Source organism: Nilaparvata lugens, chromosome 7 (genome assembly GCF_014356525.2).
Source record: "Nilaparvata lugens isolate BPH chromosome 7, ASM1435652v1, whole genome shotgun sequence".
In the NCBI taxonomy this organism is placed as follows: domain Eukaryota; kingdom Metazoa; phylum Arthropoda; class Insecta; order Hemiptera; family Delphacidae; genus Nilaparvata; species Nilaparvata lugens.
The window spans coordinates 54,853,943-54,874,362 of NC_052510.1; the positions used below are offsets into that span (position 1 = coordinate 54,853,943).

The 20,420-nt window shown below is 32.2% G+C and overlaps 2 protein-coding genes across 3 annotated transcripts; one reads left to right on the forward strand and one right to left on the reverse strand.

Annotated features, from left to right (window-relative positions):
- Positions 1 to 842: 842 nt before the first annotated feature.
- LOC111064289 (RNA-binding protein 1) lies at positions 843 to 11,237 on the reverse strand. 2 transcript variants are annotated; one of them, XR_005571857.1, is made up of 6 exons: positions 10,726 to 10,946; positions 9,696 to 9,907; positions 8,783 to 8,881; positions 4,348 to 4,697; positions 1,906 to 2,011; positions 843 to 1,262 (listed from the first exon to the last, which is right to left on the reverse strand). XR_005571857.1 is itself a non-coding variant. In XM_039433191.1 (5 exons), the coding sequence occupies exons 2-4, from the start codon at positions 9,902 to 9,904 to the stop codon at positions 1,912 to 1,914; spliced, it is 408 nt and encodes a 135-aa protein (XP_039289125.1). In that variant the 5' UTR covers positions 9,905 to 9,907; positions 10,726 to 11,237; the 3' UTR covers positions 843 to 1,262; positions 1,906 to 1,911. The 2 variants fall into 2 exon arrangements, 1 of the variants encoding a protein (XP_039289125.1); XM_039433191.1 differs by lacking the exon at positions 4,348 to 4,697 and having other exon boundaries at positions 10,726 to 11,237.
- Positions 11,238 to 11,290: 53 nt separating this feature from the next.
- On the forward strand, positions 11,291 to 19,967 carry LOC111064290 (membrane-associated tyrosine- and threonine-specific cdc2-inhibitory kinase). The gene is made up of 2 exons (XM_022352000.2): positions 11,291 to 11,620; positions 14,258 to 19,967. Exon 2 carries the CDS (start codon positions 14,520 to 14,522, stop codon positions 15,906 to 15,908), a length of 1,389 nt encoding a protein of 462 aa, XP_022207692.1. The 5' UTR covers positions 11,291 to 11,620; positions 14,258 to 14,519; the 3' UTR covers positions 15,909 to 19,967.
- Positions 19,968 to 20,420: the final 453 nt, after the last annotated feature.

A 20,420-nucleotide genomic window follows, 5' to 3' on the forward strand; every position in this document is an offset into this window, starting at 1 on the left:
GAGATTCAACATTTTTATAATACAATCGTTTTTTGGGTTATATTTTCATTTACAGGGTCGCATTCTGTCTCACTCTGTATCGAATAACTATTGCATCAAAGTAACAATAAATAAATCTAATTCATTTTGCAACCACGCATGAGTACTCTTGTTTTTCATTCCAAAAAAACTAACAAATACATCCCAAAAAAGCAATTGCAAGTACTGTAATAACACTTAATAATAATAGCAAGTACAGTACACACTTTTATTGCTAAAAAAAAAATAAGAAGCTTACTCTGTCATAGTGAGAAAAATGTCTTATTTAAAAGTAACTGCTGGCAAGGTGGGCTTGTAAAACAGTGGTGATTAGTTTTGTCGTTTAATACAGGTATATATGTTGTGATACTAAACATTTTTTATGATCAGCTTGAATAAATGGACCTTTTTCGCTTTTGATATTGAGCTCTTCATGACATAATTGCTCAAACCATAATTGATCAAGTTTTCGATCAACTGTTCAACCCCGATATAACACGATCAATCTCTCTCAATCACATCAATCTTCCGTCCATACGCTCCAATTTTTGTAACAATATGGACGGTACTGATAAGATTGGTGCAATATATCGTTGCGTGTGGACCAGGCTCAACTTCACCGGGCATCAGTCTTCTTGGAAGTAGAGCTTCAAATATTAGCTAATAATCAAATAAAAAACACACCCCTACTCTCTCTTATAATAATACAATAATGCCACATTCACCTGATGCTAGATAAATAGTCTAGTCAACTAGACTAATCCACAAGGTAAATGCGAAATAGGGGTGATTTTTAGAAACCTTCATTAAAAAATAACACTTACTGTGTGCTTAAACAGTCTTTATTAATTATATTATAAACATAAAAGCAGTTGTAGCTTATAGACTTAGGCCTACTGATAAGTTAGCAAATAAACTGAATAATCACTAGGTTAAAACAGTGCCCGACCAAGTTTTAATCTAAAAGCTTTGATACACAGCAAAATACGATTATAGGGATTTCATTAGAAACACATATGTATTGTGTTCAAATACTTTATGACGAAATTTTTCTACTGAAACATCAATCTAATTCATTATAATAATAGCTTAATATTGGGAATAGTTCACTTTGTTCAATAAAACTTCTAATTAAGATGGATACCGTACTCCAAATAAATACAAAATTCAGAGTAAATGCTCACACATAATAAAAATCTTCTTGCTTCATCAACACACGTACTCAATAATGCAGATGTATCGTCCTGCAACAAAATACAAAACTAATAGTAATATTCGTACATTAAAATATGGTAATCGAACTAAATCGAAGGGTAATTAACTAAAGAATATGACACATCAATATTTTACTTAAATTAGGTACATAACAAGCAATTGTCGATATGTTTTTGCTTAGTTAGCTTTTCCTCTGAAGTATTTTATGATATTAATGAAAAGTCATTTTTTGTTGAAATCTCTTACTTTTCCTAAAGAAGCCTTGGAAACTACAATATTACTGTAATTGTATATTTTGATCAAATTCAGTTGTTCAGTTGATAAAGAATTCCAACATTACAATAATATATTTTAGTTAGCTGAGACTTTACACTATTTTCTCATTACTTTATTTTTGTTTTCAATTTTCTAGTTTTTCAAAATTTAATTCAAATGTGACTATGACAATGACTACGACTACGCTCCGTTTCGGAAAGCCAATTTTCTGACTCCAGCTGCTTGAAGTCTAGAACTTAGCCAAATCCCGAGCTCGGAAACCGGTCCTATAACGTGGACCTCACTAAAGGACGGCTTGAGTTGACATTTGAATTTGGAGCATAAACGCCCTATACCATGGGATATCTTCTTATGCTATCTTTCCTCTATGATTAATATTAGTTAGTAATTACTTACATAAAATTATCGGCGGTCCCTGGAATAGGATCTGGACCTGCGCACAGGGCTGCGAGACCTCGAGCGACTCATCGAAGACCGACGACGAGCATACGGCGAGCGCGACCTACAATTGCAAGCAAAACCCGTCAGCAGGATGTAACCACATCAACAACACCCTAATCACCATATCTAATGGAAAACCTTCTCAATCATTATGCCACCAAAATTAAAAATTAACTCTGTACATGGTAAATCTAATCAATAGGTGGATTTAATTAGAAAGACTTGCTTACATCGGAGTTTTGGTACGTGAAATGTTAGTTTAGGATAAATAACAAAAAATTAAAAAATATACACCGAAACACAAACTGTTTTTGGATTGAATCGTCTCACATATCATGCAGATATCTCTGATCAAGATGGTATGCAAATGAAACACCTATGTTTGATTTTGTATATTAATAAAATCATTCATTTCCCACAACACAAATTAATTAAGAAACATGGGATAATTTGATGAAGTTTGACTTACAGGTTAGAAGTACTGTTTCCTTGGGGAAAAAATGTTCACAAATGAAGAAAAGTATTGGGCTATTTGAAAGTTATACTTTTCCAAAACAACAAATGAGATTGAAATCAACAAACTAAATAATAGTTGTAAGTTACCGGTACTATTTAATTTTACAAGCAGGTCAACTTTGCAGTGAATTTAGCCAAATTTTCACGAAAAATAATAATTGAAAACTAAGAATTTTCTATGAAGTTCACAACACCTTCGTATGATAATGATGACTAAAATTATTTTGAATACATGAGCATTAACAAGATAAAAAGTACTGTACCTTGTAATGCAAAATTAATAACGTTTCAATAAAATTGTGAACAGTCTATGAACATGAGAAGGACAGAAACAAGTTGCAAAAATCACGTGCATGCACACACAAGCACTCAGAATTAGTATCTTCAGGCATTGTGTTTAAATAAAAAATTAATTATACTTGAATACTGGGAAGACATTCCAGGTCAATTCATAAATTCATAAGATGCGCTCAACAAAATCTTCATCAAAAGGAAACAGGTAACTGTACTTCAGTACAAGAGTTCCTCATTAAATAGGTTTAAACGGGATCTGATCTGGCCATTTCAGAAATCTCTTTCGAGAACAAAATAAAAAAAATTCAATTTATCGTTCATTTGATAGAGTATCAAAATCTGTCCAAAAGCTTCAGTTTGTCGCTTTCCAAGTGTATTAGGAAATAAAGCTGATTTAGATTGCACGAATTTTACCATCATAATAATTATTATTTAAGGTTGTACAAAGGCTAAAAATAAACTTTCTAGCCTACTGGTGATATTTTTCAAAGATTTTCGATTTGTATACTATCAAGATAACAAAATGAAAAAGTTTTCTCAGGAAAACATTTTTTCCGATCATTACTTTTTGAGACTGAGCGCTTAGTTTAAATTTTAAAGTTTAAATTTTTTGGACAGAACATTTCAAGTTCGGTAAGAGATAAATAAATGAGATTTAGAGGATAGATACTTCTTGGTATTGTTGATCCAATAAAACAAAAAATTTCCTGAAAATATCAATTTTTGAGAAAGTTATTCAATTTACCGAAAATAACTCAACTAGAAGTTATTTTTGGTCATTTTTAGTAAATTGAATAACTTTCTCAAAAATTGATATTGTCTGGAAATTTTTGTTTTATTAGATCAACAATACCATGAAGAATCTATCCTCTAAATCTCATTGATTTATCTCTTATCGAACTTGAATGTTCTGTTCCAAAAATTTAAACTTTAGGCGCTCAATCTCAAAAAGTAATGATCGGAAAAAAATGTTTTCCTGAGAAAACTTTTTCATTTTGATAGCTTGATAGTATACAAATCGAAAAACTTTAAAAAATATCACCAGTAGAAATTTTATTTTTAAACTTTGCACAGCCTTAAACGATTTATCAACTGAATTGTAATTTACTCTACGAGACATATTTTAGAGCAGATAACCGCAAGATATAAGCAAGACTTTCAAAACTAACTTAAATCCAAAACCATAAAGCAGTTTATTCTACTGGTACATGTAACATTTTACACCAACCTTCTTAAAATGTAATACAAAAATCAAAAACAAAATAAATCAGTCAGCATGAATATGTAGCGTTAATTTGATACCTTGTTCACTACAATCAAAAGAGCTAATGTGATATTTTTAATTTGGTTCAACACAAACCACTCAAAACCAATTGGCGAATTTTGTACCACTATTTCAATAACTTGTTGCCTTTAAACGAAACGAAGTAATCTAATTTATGTTTTGGTTTCAACGCAAACCACTCAAAATCAAAAGGCGAACTGGTTACTGTATTTTTAGATACCTTGCTGGCTACAATCAAACGATTGATGTACTTTGGCTAATCGCTCATCATGACTGTATAGAAATGAAGAGACTGGAAATACCTAATTTACAAAGTGGTGGAGCGATGGTTGTTGGTTGTGTTGGTTGTATGATGGGCGAGCGCTTAGACGGGCGGGCGGACGGGCGGTAGTTGGTTGACATGATAGTGGCTTGGTGCAACAACCTTGTGATGGTTGGTTGGTTGGTGGTTTTCAATTGGGGTGTTAAGAGAGTTTAGAGTTGTGCACTTCAGGGCGGCTGATAAAGAAGATTAAGTAGAAGAAGAGCAAGTAGAAGAAGAAGCCCGACGAAGGATGGCGGTGGATGTGGTGATGGTGGTAGTAGGAGTAGTAGTTGTTGTAGAAGTTGTTTTTCAAGTAGTTTTGCTGAGCAAGCAGATTCAAGTTCGCTCCTGCAATGGTGCAAATGTTACGGTTATTCAAAGCGTCATTTCAGCTAGGTCTGCGTTTTTCTACTTTCTTTCGTTAAATGCCATCAACCTAACTAAAAATTGTTCAAAAACTAATTCAAAACAAAGCTGAGATTCTTCATTATAAATTGTAAACAGAGAACCGTCTTCACTCTCTCCTACTTTCAAATTGAAACACATTATGCCGGTTACATTATAACCGTGATTAATTCCACGAGAACCGTCAGAGAAGCCGTCTTTTTAAAAACACCTTCTATGATTGGTTCTCATGAACTTAATCACGATTAAAAATTTAACCGGCTTTTGTGCAACCAGGCCATATTACTTTATAATTATTATTTCAAATATTCAATGAAAGCTTAATAAATAGAGAAGCCGTCTTTTCAAAAACACCTTCTCTGATTGGTTCTCGTGAACTCAATCACGATTAAAAATTAACCGGCTTTTGTGCAACCGGGCCATATTACTTTATAATTATTATTTCAAATATCCAATGAAAGCTATATAAATAGAACTAAGGACTTTTACTACTGTAAATATTGACCGAAGAACTAAATCGGAAATCTGAGAAGGATATTTGAAGAATGAAACAGTCCAAAAATTACGCCCAGACCGGGAATCGAACCCGGTACCTCTCCGTTGCCGGCGGAGCGTTTCATACACATTTTCTACACAATCGTTTTTCAAAAAACTGTGACTTCTTCATAGATTGATATTTTATAAATCAAAGTTTCAGAAACAATATCAAGAATACAAACTGTTTTTATGTTCAAAAATCTTTGAAACAAAACAATCTTCGTTTCTTTCTACCTTGAAACTAGGGCCAGTGAACAGGTACCAAGCTATTCAGTGAACAGGCAAGTTCTGATACCAAAAGTACATTCATTACAAAGCTGATTCAGGGTGCCCACTGAATCAGGCTCAGAAAATTCCTGTACATTCAACGTTTTTCCCGGTTTTCACCGCCGGTTAAAACAAATGATTAAATTCTAATCCTGATATCCATTATAAAATATTACTATTTTAAGCTTTGCATTTCAACAAAAATAATAAAATTGAAAATACTAGTGTGCATTATGTATGATTTATTCTTCCTCATTATTTTCATCAAGAGTTTAATGAAAATAGAATATAAATCTCAAGAGATTGATGAAACACTCATTGATGATCTAAGATTTTGAGATTACGGAAGCTAAATGAGGAAGCACTTGAAACTTGTAACTCCAGTCAAATTCAAAGTATGAATAGATCCGTTAATATAAATACTTCCTGAAGCATATTGCATCTTCAACTACAATACTTTATTACCTAATTGGTAATCATCTGGTTGGTCTTTCATGATATTCAACAACTGACAAAAAATATGGCTGGAAAATTAATGAAGAATCTCAGCTTTTCAATTTGGCCAGAATTAATGAGAAATAAATTGCCATCTAGAATAAAAACAACTTCATGAACGTCATCACAAATTATTGTAGATAGTTACATGATAAACGATAAATTTTTATGGAGTAAATTCACCACCATCTTCTACTCAAGACTAAAATGATGAATGTATAATGTTGGTTTTGAAAAAAAATATCAATATTTCAATTAATCTCGTCACTTAATTTCAAAATATATTGTCTTTTAAGAAAGTTGCCCAATGTGATTAAAACCCGCTTCAGCCTTCTAAAATACCCAATTATGATACTACTTTTTCTTCGAATAAGTTTTAGGTTTTACTGTACTGCGATTTGATTAAAGTTAAACTCCAGTTTGATTAAAGTTGATCACTAAGGCTGGTCACACACCGATTAGTCAAGACAAGACTAGTCACGTTTAATCACAATACTTCACATAGTTGCTTATGGAGTCATGTCGAATTGCAATGACTAATCAGTGTGAGTTGCGTCATGAGCAACAATGTGAAATATTGTGACTAAACGTGACTATTCTTGTCTTTAGTAATCGGTGTGTGACCAGCCTTAGGCTAGTCATGACAAGACTAGTCACGTTTAGTCACAATACTACACATAGTTGACATGAATGAATAATCAATGTGAGTTGCGTCATAAGCAACAATGTGAAGTAATGTGACTAAACGTGTCTGATCATGTCTTGTCTAGACTAAATGGTGTGCGCTTAGCCTTACTCTTGTGAATGATTTATGAATAAACCAAATCACAACCCTCAATAATTCCAAGATCAATACACCCTCCTAAAAGGAAATAATATCAAGAGAGCTTTGTGAATGAAAATTTCAACGTATTGTTCAACATTAAAAATAAAAATCAACAAAAGGAATAAAGATGATGAGATTATAAGCAGAATAAACATGACAAGTCCTGAAAATAAATCAACGTTAAATTAAAATAAATCATCATTAACTACTTTCTAGAGCCTACTTGAAACCAGACTGTCAGATCATTTTTCAGTGAACAGTAATAAGAGAATATGCATGCAATATATAAGTTAATTTTCCTGTTCATTAAGAGAGACCCAAAAATCGCGCGCATAATTATTAGAGCAATGTAAATGTGACAAAATAGATTTGTAAAAAGATTGAATTTGTGATTTTGTTTGAACATGCCACCGGACAACAGTCAGTCACCTTAACACTGATTTGATTCTTCAGTTTGATTTTTTCCCATCCCTCCCCCCCCCCCAATTTTTATTGCAATCTAGTCTAAAGAGACTAATGACATAGCCACCTCTAATACAAGGCCGCGGCCTACGATATTGCAACGTCGCAGTGTAAGCCTACAATCTAATACATGATTGGTGAAAAAGATCAGCTGGTATTTTTTTAAATCTTTTTCAACAATCATGTATTAGATTCTAGGCCTACACTGCGACGTTGCAATATCGTAGGCCGCGGTCTTGTATTACAGGTGGCTATGCTAATGAGCAATTCTTTCCTAATATAATAATGGGTTAAATATCAAGAAGATAGGCATTTCTCATCACCAGGACTACTACTTCTAGCAACTAACTTGAAATTGAGTTTGATCTGATGAAGAAAATGTCACCAAATGAAGAAAACTCGACACAAGTTTCAAGTTACAGTTATGGTGGCCACTAACGACAGACAAATGTGTTGAGAATGTTCGTCACACATGTTGTGTCATCAGCAAAAACATTTTTTGAGATTAAGTTTTTGTTTTTTGTTCTCCGCTGCTCTGAGGTTAAATTATTCATTATTATTATGTGTAATTTTCCAGTGGTTTATCCATTGTTATTGGTTGTCAATTCTATTTTAGAAGCTGCTGTCAAATAGATTCTTCATGTACGAAGCATTTCGCGTGAATGTCTTTTTCGTTCGAAGACAAGTAAGTCCGTTCACACAAGTTAGACTCACTTGTCCTTTCGTTAGTGGTCAACCGTAAAACCCGTTACAATGATTAGAAATCGGTTTCAATGTCAATGAGCTACTTACACGTTGCGAGACTTTTGTATAGCTCTGTATTATAATCATCACTTTGCATTCTATCCATTGATATTATAAAATGGTACAGTTTTCACTATTATCATATCTAATGAAAACTGAAGTGATAAATACAAAAACACGAATCAGATAAGAACTTTCCATAATCAACACTATTCAGATCACATTTCATAAACTTCTACCAATTTATTCTATACGCTACATGAATTCAATATTTTGTCAAGAATGTGTTACCAATTTAAATATTTGCGTGCATCAAATATAATATTGGATGTAAAAGTGAAGGATTTTAAAAATATACTATTGCATTTAACAATGAACATTTAGGTAGTTATGTTGGGTTTTCCATTCTTGCCTAAATATGTTAACAAAAATAATTAGTATACACATATAAAATTACGTAACGTTCCACAAGTATATCATCAAGTATATATGAAAATTTGATATTTTATAATTATGTGATGAGATATTATATATCCCATATAAAAAATGTATTTTTGTGATAACTCAAAAAGATCAAATTTTATGAAATAGCATGGGAGGAAGAATTCAGTAACTTGAATAGTATGCTAATGCTCTACTGAATGACTCATAAAGGCTGGATATAGGTGAAATAACAAAAAATGATTGTCGAACATACCTTCTGATTGGACTCCTTCTGGCCCCCCTTCCCCCACCACCTCCGCTCCGACGTCTGCCAGTTGACATTTCCACAACAATACGTGTGCCACAGCAACGTCTGAAATTAAATTAAGATTCATTGATAATCATTTAATCAAATCTCAATGATTGAAGAAACAAAATAAGATACAAAAATGTAATGCTCCACTTGCTTTTAAAAACTAGAATAGATTTTTATAGCCTATTGGAAAGGAGAAATCACTATAAGTACTTAGTAGAAAGAAAGTCAGATTACATGAACTGTTTTGAACTATGGCATTTAATAAAATCACATGCGTTTTATAGCTTCCCTATCCTGGAAGATTTAAAAAGATTTGCTCAATTTGCTTTGAGTAACTTTTAAATAGCTTTTATGATTATGAATCCAACAATCAGAAGACTTCGTTAATTTACAATAAAGAATCAATAATTCATTTTGAACAGGAATATCGGGGGACCGTGCTTAGCTCTGAGCACAGAAGCTTAAAAAAATCGTTACGAAAGAAGAAATTATTATAATATAGCTTAATTATATTGCTTACAAAAAGGTTCTATCTAATCACAGTGGATTGAGATTAATTCCTAGAGGAATACAAAAATTTCTTTCACAAAGGCTCGGTTGCACAAAAGCCGGTTAAATTTTAATCCTGATTAATTTCGTAAACCAAATCAGAGAAGACAATTTCAAAAAGATGGCTCTCTGATTGGTTCTACTGGAATTAATCAGGATTGAATGATTACAAAAGTTCAACAGCTGAGTTATAATTTTGTCTCAGTCCCACACACATGCAGTCGCTCACCTAAATCTTATAAAAGATAAGCTACAAAAAGAAAATATTAGTTGATTAATTTAAAAAAAGGAAGTTAATTTATAATTAATGCTCTCGACTTACGTTCCATCCAGTCCTCTGACGGCGTCCTCGGCATCTCTGGGGTCTTCGAACTCGACAAATGCAAAACCAGGAGGATTTCTGGCCACCCATACATTTCTTAGTGGTCCATACTTTGTGAATACATCCTCCAACTCATGTTTGGATGCATTGTTGCCCAAGTTACCCACGTAAACTTTGCAGGACGGGTCCCATTCACGGTGACGGCTCATTGTCTGGAAATCAAATAAATCAATTCATTTCAAGATCTTAATTTGATTCATTTCAAGGCTCTAGAAAAAAATATCAAGTTACAGTACTGACTACTAGGTAATTAGTAGTGTATCAATGACCTACCCTACTAGTTTTTTATGCAAGAGAATAAATGTAATCAACACAATTCTTGAAGCAAAATAAAGAATTTCTGTATTAATACAAATGAATAAAGTTTTTCGTGCAACTAATCTTTGGACTCTTATTGTAGTATATTAAAGACTTTAGCATTAGCCCCAATTGAGATTCCAAATATATCACATTACCAAATATTGAGTATTTTTTTGAGACACATGAGTTAAGTCTTTAAAGCAGTGAAGACTGCAGTATAATCATGAAGTATTTTGACTGCAGAATAATATAAGGCGTCTAGTCTGCTGTTGTGGTTATATAATGGCAATTGTTATTATAAATTACTGCATAGTACAAATAGCCTCATGCTATAAACATACAATTAATTATAGGAATGACTACTAAAAGCATTATTGATCAAAAAACATGGCGATACTCGATAGCTGAGACGAAATAACTCATGTTTACAGACAGTCGTCTAATCTCGTTGCCGCCTAGATGCAATTGTTTTAGAACTTCTCATAGGTAGAATTGAGAAATTCGTTGGTTCAAAGAGAAAATATTATTAATCAAGCAAGAAATATATTATTGAACATCAAAAGATTGATAACTTTAAAAATAAAAATAATTTTTGGAGCATTTCCCACTTTTTACTAGAAGCCTATAATTCCTATAGCAAGAAAGAAAAATCAATGATCAAGAGTCTCACCTGTATTTATGTGGAAGTTGATAAAATAAGAACTAGGCAATTTAGAGTTAATATCTTGTACAATATTGCACAAATGAAAACAAAGTCTGCTAATAATCACTAACAAATAATCAAATATATATTTTAAGCAAAAAATTACAGAAAGGACGCCAATATGGAGCTTTGTTCGACGATTGCCACTTTGCAAAGATGGACGATGAAGAAGGAAGAACAGTGATTTGTGAATGGGCGGTGAATGACCGTCTGCTTCGCGGAATTTATTCGCAAGCTCAACACATGTGATGGTACTCTACAATGAAATTAATAATATTTTAAATTGTGAATGTTTTGTATATTTCTAAAATATTATTGAAGTATTGTTATTTTTAACACAAAATCTAACATCTCATTTCAATTTACACCTTTTTTCAATTCTAATCTGATGTATCTTTTAAATAATTTGAAATAAACATTCGATCTGCGCAAGTGCAAAAGGTACGCGAGGAAGACATTTTTGATCGAAGAGTGCTATTGAAAAGAGACAGAATGACGCTAGAGTGAGCTCGAGATAGAGTAAACCGGATATCAAAGATGTATCAATCATGAAAGTTATGGAAAATCGATTTAATAAGAAAGAACTGTAGAAATGATGCAATATAAAATAATTCTTAGTATCTAATGTTAAGTATCTGTGAATCTTCATCAATTATATAAATTATAAAAAGTAGATGATATCGCCTTAGCAGTGATGTGATAAATGATGGCAAACCTTGTAGGAGTGGGGGAACAAAATGGCTTCCTGCAAGGCTGATTGTTTTGTATTGTGTGTCGAAGATTGACAAAATTTATTCTTGTTACTGAATAATGATTATTTGTTTAATTATTCTGTGTTGTTGATCTTCATTGTGCTCTACAGGTAATTCAAAACTTCTGTCTACATTATAAATTTTGCTTATATCAACATTACTTACCGGTGACAAAAATGTGACTAATGTTTTGCCGAAAGGCAACATACAAGGTTTTGTTTGCAGATTGCATCTTGATAAAGTTTCTTCTTTGTGATAAATGCTATCTAGAATTTATACCAGGATGTTATAAATTTGAGATTCTTATTAGAATTAGTCTCAAAGTATACTTGATGTTTAAAGTTTTTAGATGTCATGGCAATTAACTTAAATGCTCCCTGTCATGTTTAGCTAACCTCTGAAAAGTGTTTGTTTCACAACATTGATTGTATTATAAAGTCTGTTGTTTATTTACCTGGATTTTTATAAATGGGCTTTTGTTTATGTAGGTAGTTTTCAAATTTAACCAAAAATGGTTAGTAACAAAAGTTATAAAGCTATTATACTTATAAAACAAAATTTTAAAGTTCAAGGTTGATTTAAATAAATTAAGCTGAAAAGATGATAGGTTTAACTAAGCTTAGTTAAGGTAGTTAAAATATGATAGTAAAATAAAATATAGTTTTAAAAAGATATAGGTATTCGAGGATTAACTTATCAGTTTTGACGCAATTGTCTACAATTCTATAAACAAATAGCCTAGTTTGAAAATTGGACATGGCTTGAAACTTAGACATACAGGACTCAATTTATTTAAATTCAACCCTTTATTATATTTGCTTACAATAACAAATACACTGACTTTTATTTTAGTAATTCAAAAGTTTTCTGTTATACTCTACAAGGATAGATCAACATTTCTCTATAGTTCATACAAAGTACCTAATTCAAGAATCATAATCCAATCTCAATTATATTTACTCAAGAAAACAGTACAAATAGGCCTATATCAATTTCACATCAAATTAGCTATTTACAGCATGATCGAGTTTTTAATGTGCCCTTCTATTAAGGCTCGGACGACACTTAGACCTTGGCGGTTCCCAAATTAATCCTAGACTATTGCCAAGATGTCTTCTTGATCTGTAGCTACTGCATTCTGCATCAGTTTTTCTATTTTTCAGCTTATCAATATCAACACTTGATAAGGAAGAAACATAAACCGATTTTTCAACTATGCATTAGTTACAGTCTGAGAAGACAGACATCTTGTAAACAGTCTGGGATGAAGACTATCATCAGAGAAAACTTATACAATTGTTTTATTCTATGCTTTCTTCTAGAAGTCGTTCGATCCTTGAAAGAAGGGCACATAATATAGGTAACTCTTATAATACGTCATCACAAACTTGATGCTAATGTGACTTATTGAATGTGAATTGGGTTGTATGCACCAGCTTTTTATGAAGAGATATAATTATATATATTTTAAATTGGGGCATTCGTTTGTATTTGAAATGTATTGACTCTTTATTTTGAAATATAGAATGCAAAATACAACAATGATAGGTTATTTCATTTACGAATTTTTGAATAAGTTTATCTGGTACAGATTTTCATGGTAATCCTATAGATGTTATGAACATTGAACTCTAGGGATATTCCTCTAGCTCTAGATCATTGAATGGAAGAATCTATTCCAACCAGAAAAGTTATCTTAATAGTTTTTGTTGAGACCAATTTAAAATTATCAACATTTTTGTTAATTTCTAGAGAATTTATGGCAGAATAGGAAAAATTGAATGTTCTTCTCTTTAAAATTCACTTGAATAAAGAAGACAAGAGTCACTGTCGATGTTTTAGAACCGTTCCATAATAAAATAAAAACACATATATCGTCAAATTCTACTGTTTTATTTGGTACAAAACGTTTTTTCCTTATTTAATTTTCTTGGAACATCGATTTGTATAAAAAATGTTTTAGACTAGACCTTTGTTGAAGAATTTACTGAAATGTTTAGTAAAGAATAAATGATGCTATATTCTAACTTTTTTCAGCTCTCTTAATGTAACTTTGCTACCTTATCAGCTCCTTGAGTTCCATTTTTTTTTAAATATCAACATACAGAAATTTAGTGCTATTTGATTTTTAAATTCTATAGGGGAGGATTTTGAAATATGTTTAGTATTGTAATTCTGTTTCTAAACAATGCTTTCTTAATATTGATGGTACAGATAATATTACAGATAAGTCATGTGAGATTGTCTATACAATTGGTTTTATTCTATAGACAAAATTTAGTTTTCATTTTCTACTATGGTTTTGTGTTTCAAATTATCTCTCAACAAAGATTATATTAGGCCTATTCTATTTTTTTGAAAAGCCTACATTAAAGTCCAGTTTCTGAGTTATGTAACCTACAATTTTAATACTAAATAGTTTTTCTCAAGAATTGAATTCAAGTGATTTCCACCCTCATAGAATAAATTTTTCATTTTGTATCTATCGTTTGTATTTTAATAGGTCTTTATCATGTTTTCAATTTCATAGTTAAGAAATCCTATACAGTATATAGAAAACAGTGTCCAGTATTATTTTGCAGCTCATTTTTGCTTCAATGTTTTCTTGTTTGATGACAATTTTATTTCCATCTTATATTGTTTGACTCCATGACTCAACTGCAGTATACTTCTGTATCATCCATTTATCGTTCTGTTTTCTTTTTCAATATTTTTAGTTTCTAAAGTTCCTTTGAACTTTTTTTCAGAGTCATTGGAGCGTCTGGTGTTACAAAGCTGGAGTTTACTGCGGTTGATTTATGGTGTCATCATTGAGTTGGGATATAGACTGTCATTGTTTTGTTTTTGTTAATAATGCTTGACTTATCGCCATCGAGAGTGATCAATTAATGAAATAGGCCCATCTATTCTAAATGGGATTTGATAACTTGATTTTATTGGATGAAGAACTTGACTTGGTGACCTGTACAGTATAGATTTGTGTGATTATTTTGAACTAGATGGTATCTGATGAACATGTCTTTCAATCAACTGAACGGTTCGGGGGTGAACCACTCCTACCTGGAAGACAGCGGTGTATTCCTGGGCACCAAACAAAACCAGCCAGTGAATCAGACACTGAAACCGCCGCGCATTCTGTACAAGACAGTGAGTAGTTCGACGCCCATCTACCACCTGCCGCGCTGCATAGTAGGCATCGAACACAGTAACGGCATATTTCCCAGCCCTCTCTACAATCGCATGAGGGACCAGAACTATCTCTATCAGTGCTACGAGATTCTTCATAAAATCGGTGAGGGCTCTTTTGGCACTGTCTACAAAGTGCGCAGTAAAGAAGATAATAGTTTGTATGCGGTGAAGATCTTCAAAGAGCCTTTTAGAAACAAGACTCATCGGAAACAAGTGTTGGAAGAGGTGATGCGACATCAGCAGCTATCCAAGCATCCCAACATTGTCAGCATGTATCAAGCGTGGGAAGACGAAGGCTATCTGTTCATTTTACTAGAACTCTGTGAGACTAGTCTGGAGATTTATTCTCAAGAAAACCACAACGTGAGTGAGTCGATGGTGTGGGATATTTTGTTGGATATGCTACATGCTGTGAAACATATCCATGACATGAATCTCTTACATCTGGATATCAAGTTGGGCAATATTTTGTTGGGGAGAGACGGTTTGTTCAAGTTGAGTGATTTTGGATTGATAGTGGATCTGTCTCAGGTTAGAGATCCGAAAGAGGTGGTGGAGGGCGATTCCAAGTATCTAGCACCTGAAGTGATGCAGGGCACATTCTCGAAGGCGGCCGACATGTTCAGCCTGGGTATCAGTGTGCTGGAGATCGCTTGCGACGTGGTGCTTCCCGGCTGCGGTGAGGAGTGGCACCACTTGCGGCAGGACAAGATACCCCAGGTGCAGACGGCGCGCCTCTCCAACGAGTTGGTGCAGGTCATCACCGCCATGATGAGCCAGGACTTCCGGCTGCGACCGACCGCCGACGACATCCTACGAACTCCCTTCGTCCAAAAGAAGATGAAACTTCGCAAAGTGATGAAGTTCTTGAGGTGCTTGAGGTATTTGGGAAACAGTTTAGTATTCTATCCAGTGAGTAAGCTGATGAGGCTATGGACGAGGCTTCGTACTGTTCTGTTTGGAAATCGTCATGTAATCAAATCTAGCACGCCTACCAGATCTCCGATGAATGTGAAGATGCCAGGAATCGGGCATTCGACTCCGATTGTTGGAGCCAGCGAGAACAACCTGCTCGACTTCAGTGCCAACAGATCTCTGCTCGGCCAGAGTCACAGCAACCTCAGGGCCAGGCATCAGCAGAACATTGTCAGTCAGAAAACAATATTCGCCAGGAGAAGGCTGTGTTACAACTCTTCCGATTCTGAGTAAAAAGTTTGTTTCTCAAATTATCCCCAAATTTGGCTATTTCATCTGAAATTATTACGATAATTAATGACATCCAATTAAGGTTTTTAAATTTAAATTATGATTTTAACCAGAATTATAACAAAATAATTTTCAAAAATAATCATATTTAATAAGTAGGCTACTCTAGTACTTTTCAAAATTATATTCATATAATTTGATGATTTCAACTAAAAATTGTAAATTTCTATCGAGAAATACTAAGTTTGTAGTGCCAAAACCTAATCCCCATCCAAGGGTAGCCTACGGTTAGTCTGTATCAATGTTTCAATATGAGACTTATATTTCCGCTTAATACTCGTTGGAAATCGCAGTACTATACTTTCGTTTAAACAAAATTCCGCTCTCATAGTCCCATGTGAATTTTTACTGTAAATGAATTGAATATACTAATAGAAATAATATAATTATATTTTTCAGATACTGATATTTTTACATCGCAGTTTGTTGTATTATCGACCGTACATGTTATTGTATTTCATTAATTAGAGATTTATTGCAATTTCAACATAGTAGGTACTGAAAATTTTGAAATGAAAAATCTAGTGGATTGATAAAATCTACAATTTTGATACTAGTCGACAAATTTCTTCAATCTTGATGTTTGACTTTGAAAATGGTATGACACCGGGAGTTTATTTGTCATTCGTGTACATTAATGTTTTATGTACGAGGAGTATCTCAAAAGTAAGTTACATTTTTTTTAATAACTCTGTACATGACAGGAAAAGGCTGAAGTTTTCAGTAAACTTCCTTCCAGGTTTTTGTGGCATCTCAAGGATTGCTTGTAACTTACGAATGAATCATGGCATCTGCATGAAAATTTACAGCCCTGTCACTAAACCTGCAAGAAATATTCCTCACAATTTGATATTTTTCCTGCCATTTACGGAGTTTATAAAAAATAGTGTAACTTACTATTAAGATACTCCACTTATATGTAACCTATCACTTTTTCCTTATAAATAATTGAAATCATAGTTGAAATCCTCAAATTTATAAGAATATTGATTAGAGTTGCCTTCAATAGTTACGGTATTTACATTTGTGCATATTTAAGAGAACGGATATAATAAGGATCATCTTTTTATTTGATTATTAATAAGAATATTTCATAGTTTCTGTAAGTATAATATAAGTTGAAGAAGTTGGTCATACTGAATCTAAAACTGCTAATATTGACTTGTGAGTTACCAGCATAATTTTTAACTCTTCTATTATTGAGAAAAATCTTCTCATGTATTCAACTGAAAAAGTCTGGAAATTTGTGATTAGCAGTGATAGTTATGTTTAAAGGTCGTTTGTGATATCCATAGTGAAGTTCCTTGTAGAAGCGGCAAATTTGTATTCAATAACCTGAATAATTCCTGATAGAATTAATTATCCAAATGTTAACCCGAATTGGGCATTCGTATTCCAGTGGCTTGAACGGAATACGTACTTTGTCAACGCAACTAATGTTAAATGGCCTATCTTCTAGATCTAATAATAATAATTATGATTTGAGTATTTGTAATTGTGACCGTATAGAAATTTTAGGAAGAAATTAGAGATTAGAACAACTCTTTAGTAGATGTGGATATAACATTTTCCCAAATTACTAAGCATTATTATTTGAAAAATTTCCTCAGGGAATATGGACAGATATTCAGTGGATTAGACTGAAAATACTGATCACAGTCAATCGGTTGACTTTGTTTACTTTGATATGACCGTAGCGCATATTTATGTGTTCTTTAGTTTAAAAATGTAACCTTTTTTCTCAGGTAGTTACAGTTAATGAGTAAATTACGATTCCTTAGTTTAGAGATATTGTTTAATACCTAGCAATTAATATTTTTATGCTAAATTATCATTTTTCATAATTTCTTTCTACTTTTAGAAATTTTGGAGTTGAAACCTCTCTTCCCATTACCCAAACTTTGGCTTTTGAATATTTAATTTATTTGTTTAATACAATTCGTAATGAAGTTTATTATTAAAAAATAAACATTAAAGATCCAAAATCTAAATTCGTCTAAGCTAAGATCAATCTTAACAATAATAATTTAAACGATTATTGGTAAAAGTGGTAGAATTTTGATTTTTTCATTTTATAGTTTGATTATTGAGAACATTGAAGATAACAGTTCATAACTTCTTGTTGTTCAAGGATTCGATTGCTGGGGGCCTATTGCATGATAAAACACTAACTAATAATTAAGTAGTCAGCTGGTTATTAGAATAGGAAATATTACCATAGAGAAACAATAGCGTAAGTAGATAACCCATGGTATAGGGCGTTTATGTCTCAACTTTTACTGTTATCTCAAGCCGATTTCTGTTGATTATTGTGGAATTCTACTGTTTTTTTGGGGAGAGAGTGTATGAACGGCACAATATTATTATTTATTATTATAATTTTTACAATAAAGCACTGAATGGGAAAGAAAAACTAAGGATACTCCTTGTACTATTTCTCTCCCAAATTAGATAATATTATTTTAAAAGTCCGAAATGAGGAGGTATATGAGAGACTACCATTGTCACACAGCTTCACGGGAAAGAATTACATGAACTATCGGCTTGAGATAACAGTAAAAGTTGCGACATAAATGCCCTATACCATGGGATATCTACTTATGCGATTGTATATTCTCATGCAACAGGGCTGAGGGCCTGGAGCTTAGATTATTTCCAGTTTTTCAGTTGATCGTCCACATGCAAGCCAGAGTTGATTACAACATTAGTAGATTAGCTCACTTGTCTTCTTTTTCAGTTCAAACAGTTGAAACTAATAATTTTAATTTGCAATAATGTTCAGTGCAATCACCATTTTTAGATTTTTATGCAAAAAATATAATGGAAATCGACTTAATTGCCCATTTGAATAAATTAATATTATTCAAATTTTAATAATTATGAATAAAACTTTACTATTTTCAATTTTTCCGTTAATATTTTTGAGTGAGTTGCTGTCTTAGCACGTCTGCTTTTGAGGCCAGCTTTGCTTACAGACAGAAATGAGCAGCCTGGTCGTTAGTAAGCCATCTAAAATTATATTCATCCCTTAGCATCATCCTCGACGAATAATTAAGTCATTTTCAGCATATATGTTCTTGAGTTACAAATATGACGAACTCCCTATTTTCTTGATAATATTAATTATGATTTTGGTTAATTTGAAATTATAGTAAAACTCCAATCATCCGAATTAATTGGGACAAGATTCCATTCGGTTAAATAATCTGATAATTGGAATTTTCACAATAAAATGAGTGATTTAATTTAAAAATAAATTTGAGAAATTTAACCTCATTTGGACTATTGTTATCAAAATAAGGAGAGACACAGTTTTCGGTTTATCCTGTTGATTCTCTCCCAATCATTAATTTGATGTTGTAATTGTGGAAATAAATAAATAACTTTGATTAAAATTCAGAAAAATATATTATAATATTTTACTCTAATTATAACCGGTTACTGTATAAATTGAACTTTGCTGAAAGAGTGTTACCGTAATGCTTTTTGAATATAACTGAAATTCGCCTCATTTTGTTCTTGAAGTGATTCAGATAATTTGAGCTCTACTATTTATTATGTCATGCCATTAGAATTATTATAAAATTTATATTTCACTCATGTATTTGGCATATTTTTACTTATATGTCACAAGTAAATTTATTACAATTCAAGAAACTATTTTAGTACTCAAATGCTCATTTTGTCAATATGCTTTATCATTGTTCCAGTAAATTTAATTGTAATTTTAAGTTTCCTATTCAATTTGTTCGCATCGTAATATTATTTTGTCATCTCAATCATTCCTGTATCATATTTGAACCTCTTTATTTCAAGAATGATTTTTATTTTCATTACAACTTATTCAGTTGAATGTATTTAAAATACTGTCAGCATGTAACAGTTTAAAGTTTTGTACAAACTGTAATTTCATTCAATATTATTATTGAATATTGTGAAATTCTTATGTTACCGTCCAACTTCGCTTACTTTTGTACACTACTTTCACGAATATTTGTTCATCCAAAATCATAAAATTACTATAAAAAATAAGTGCCTTATCATGCCTTGAACTATTACTGCCGAATTTTCTTCTCACTGTCATAGTGTAAAACTGTATCCTTTTTTAAAAGGCTTATGATCTTGATAATTCAATATTATCTCCATTTTTGGTGCCTTCGCCCATGTATTTTGTTTATTTTGTTACAAATGTTTTATAATATTTTACTCATATTTTGTAAATATCAGAAATGTTATCTTTTAGAAAAATTTAACTTAATAAAGCAATAATTGCTTTAGAAATGAGTGTTTTTCAATCAAATAACTTACCTAGTGTCATCTCTATAGTAAGTTAGTTCAATATGAGTACTAGATTATTTCTTCATAAGATTAAAGTTGAATTCCAATAATTTTAATCTGAGAAATTCAACATTTTATTTGCACTTATATTTAGCTGAAAATGAAAATCACCTTGGA

Bases quoted from the DNA above. Each gene is read 5' to 3' on its own strand.
- LOC111064289 (XM_039433191.1), bottom strand. From the start codon at position 9,904: ATGAGCCGTCACCGTGAATGGGACCCGTCCTGCAAAGTTTACGTGGGT. The intron at 8,882-9,695 runs GTAAGTCGAGAG...ATTTAATTTCAG, and splicing joins GTCAGAGGACTGGATGGAAC to ACGTTGCTGTGGCACACGTA. The intron at 2,012-8,782 runs GTATGTTCGACA...TTGCAATTGTAG, and splicing joins AGAAGGAGTCCAATCAGAAG to GTCGCGCTCGCCGTATGCTC.
- LOC111064290 (XM_022352000.2), top strand. From the start codon at position 14,520: ATGAACATGTCTTTCAATCAACTGAACGGTTCGGGGGTGAACCACTCC.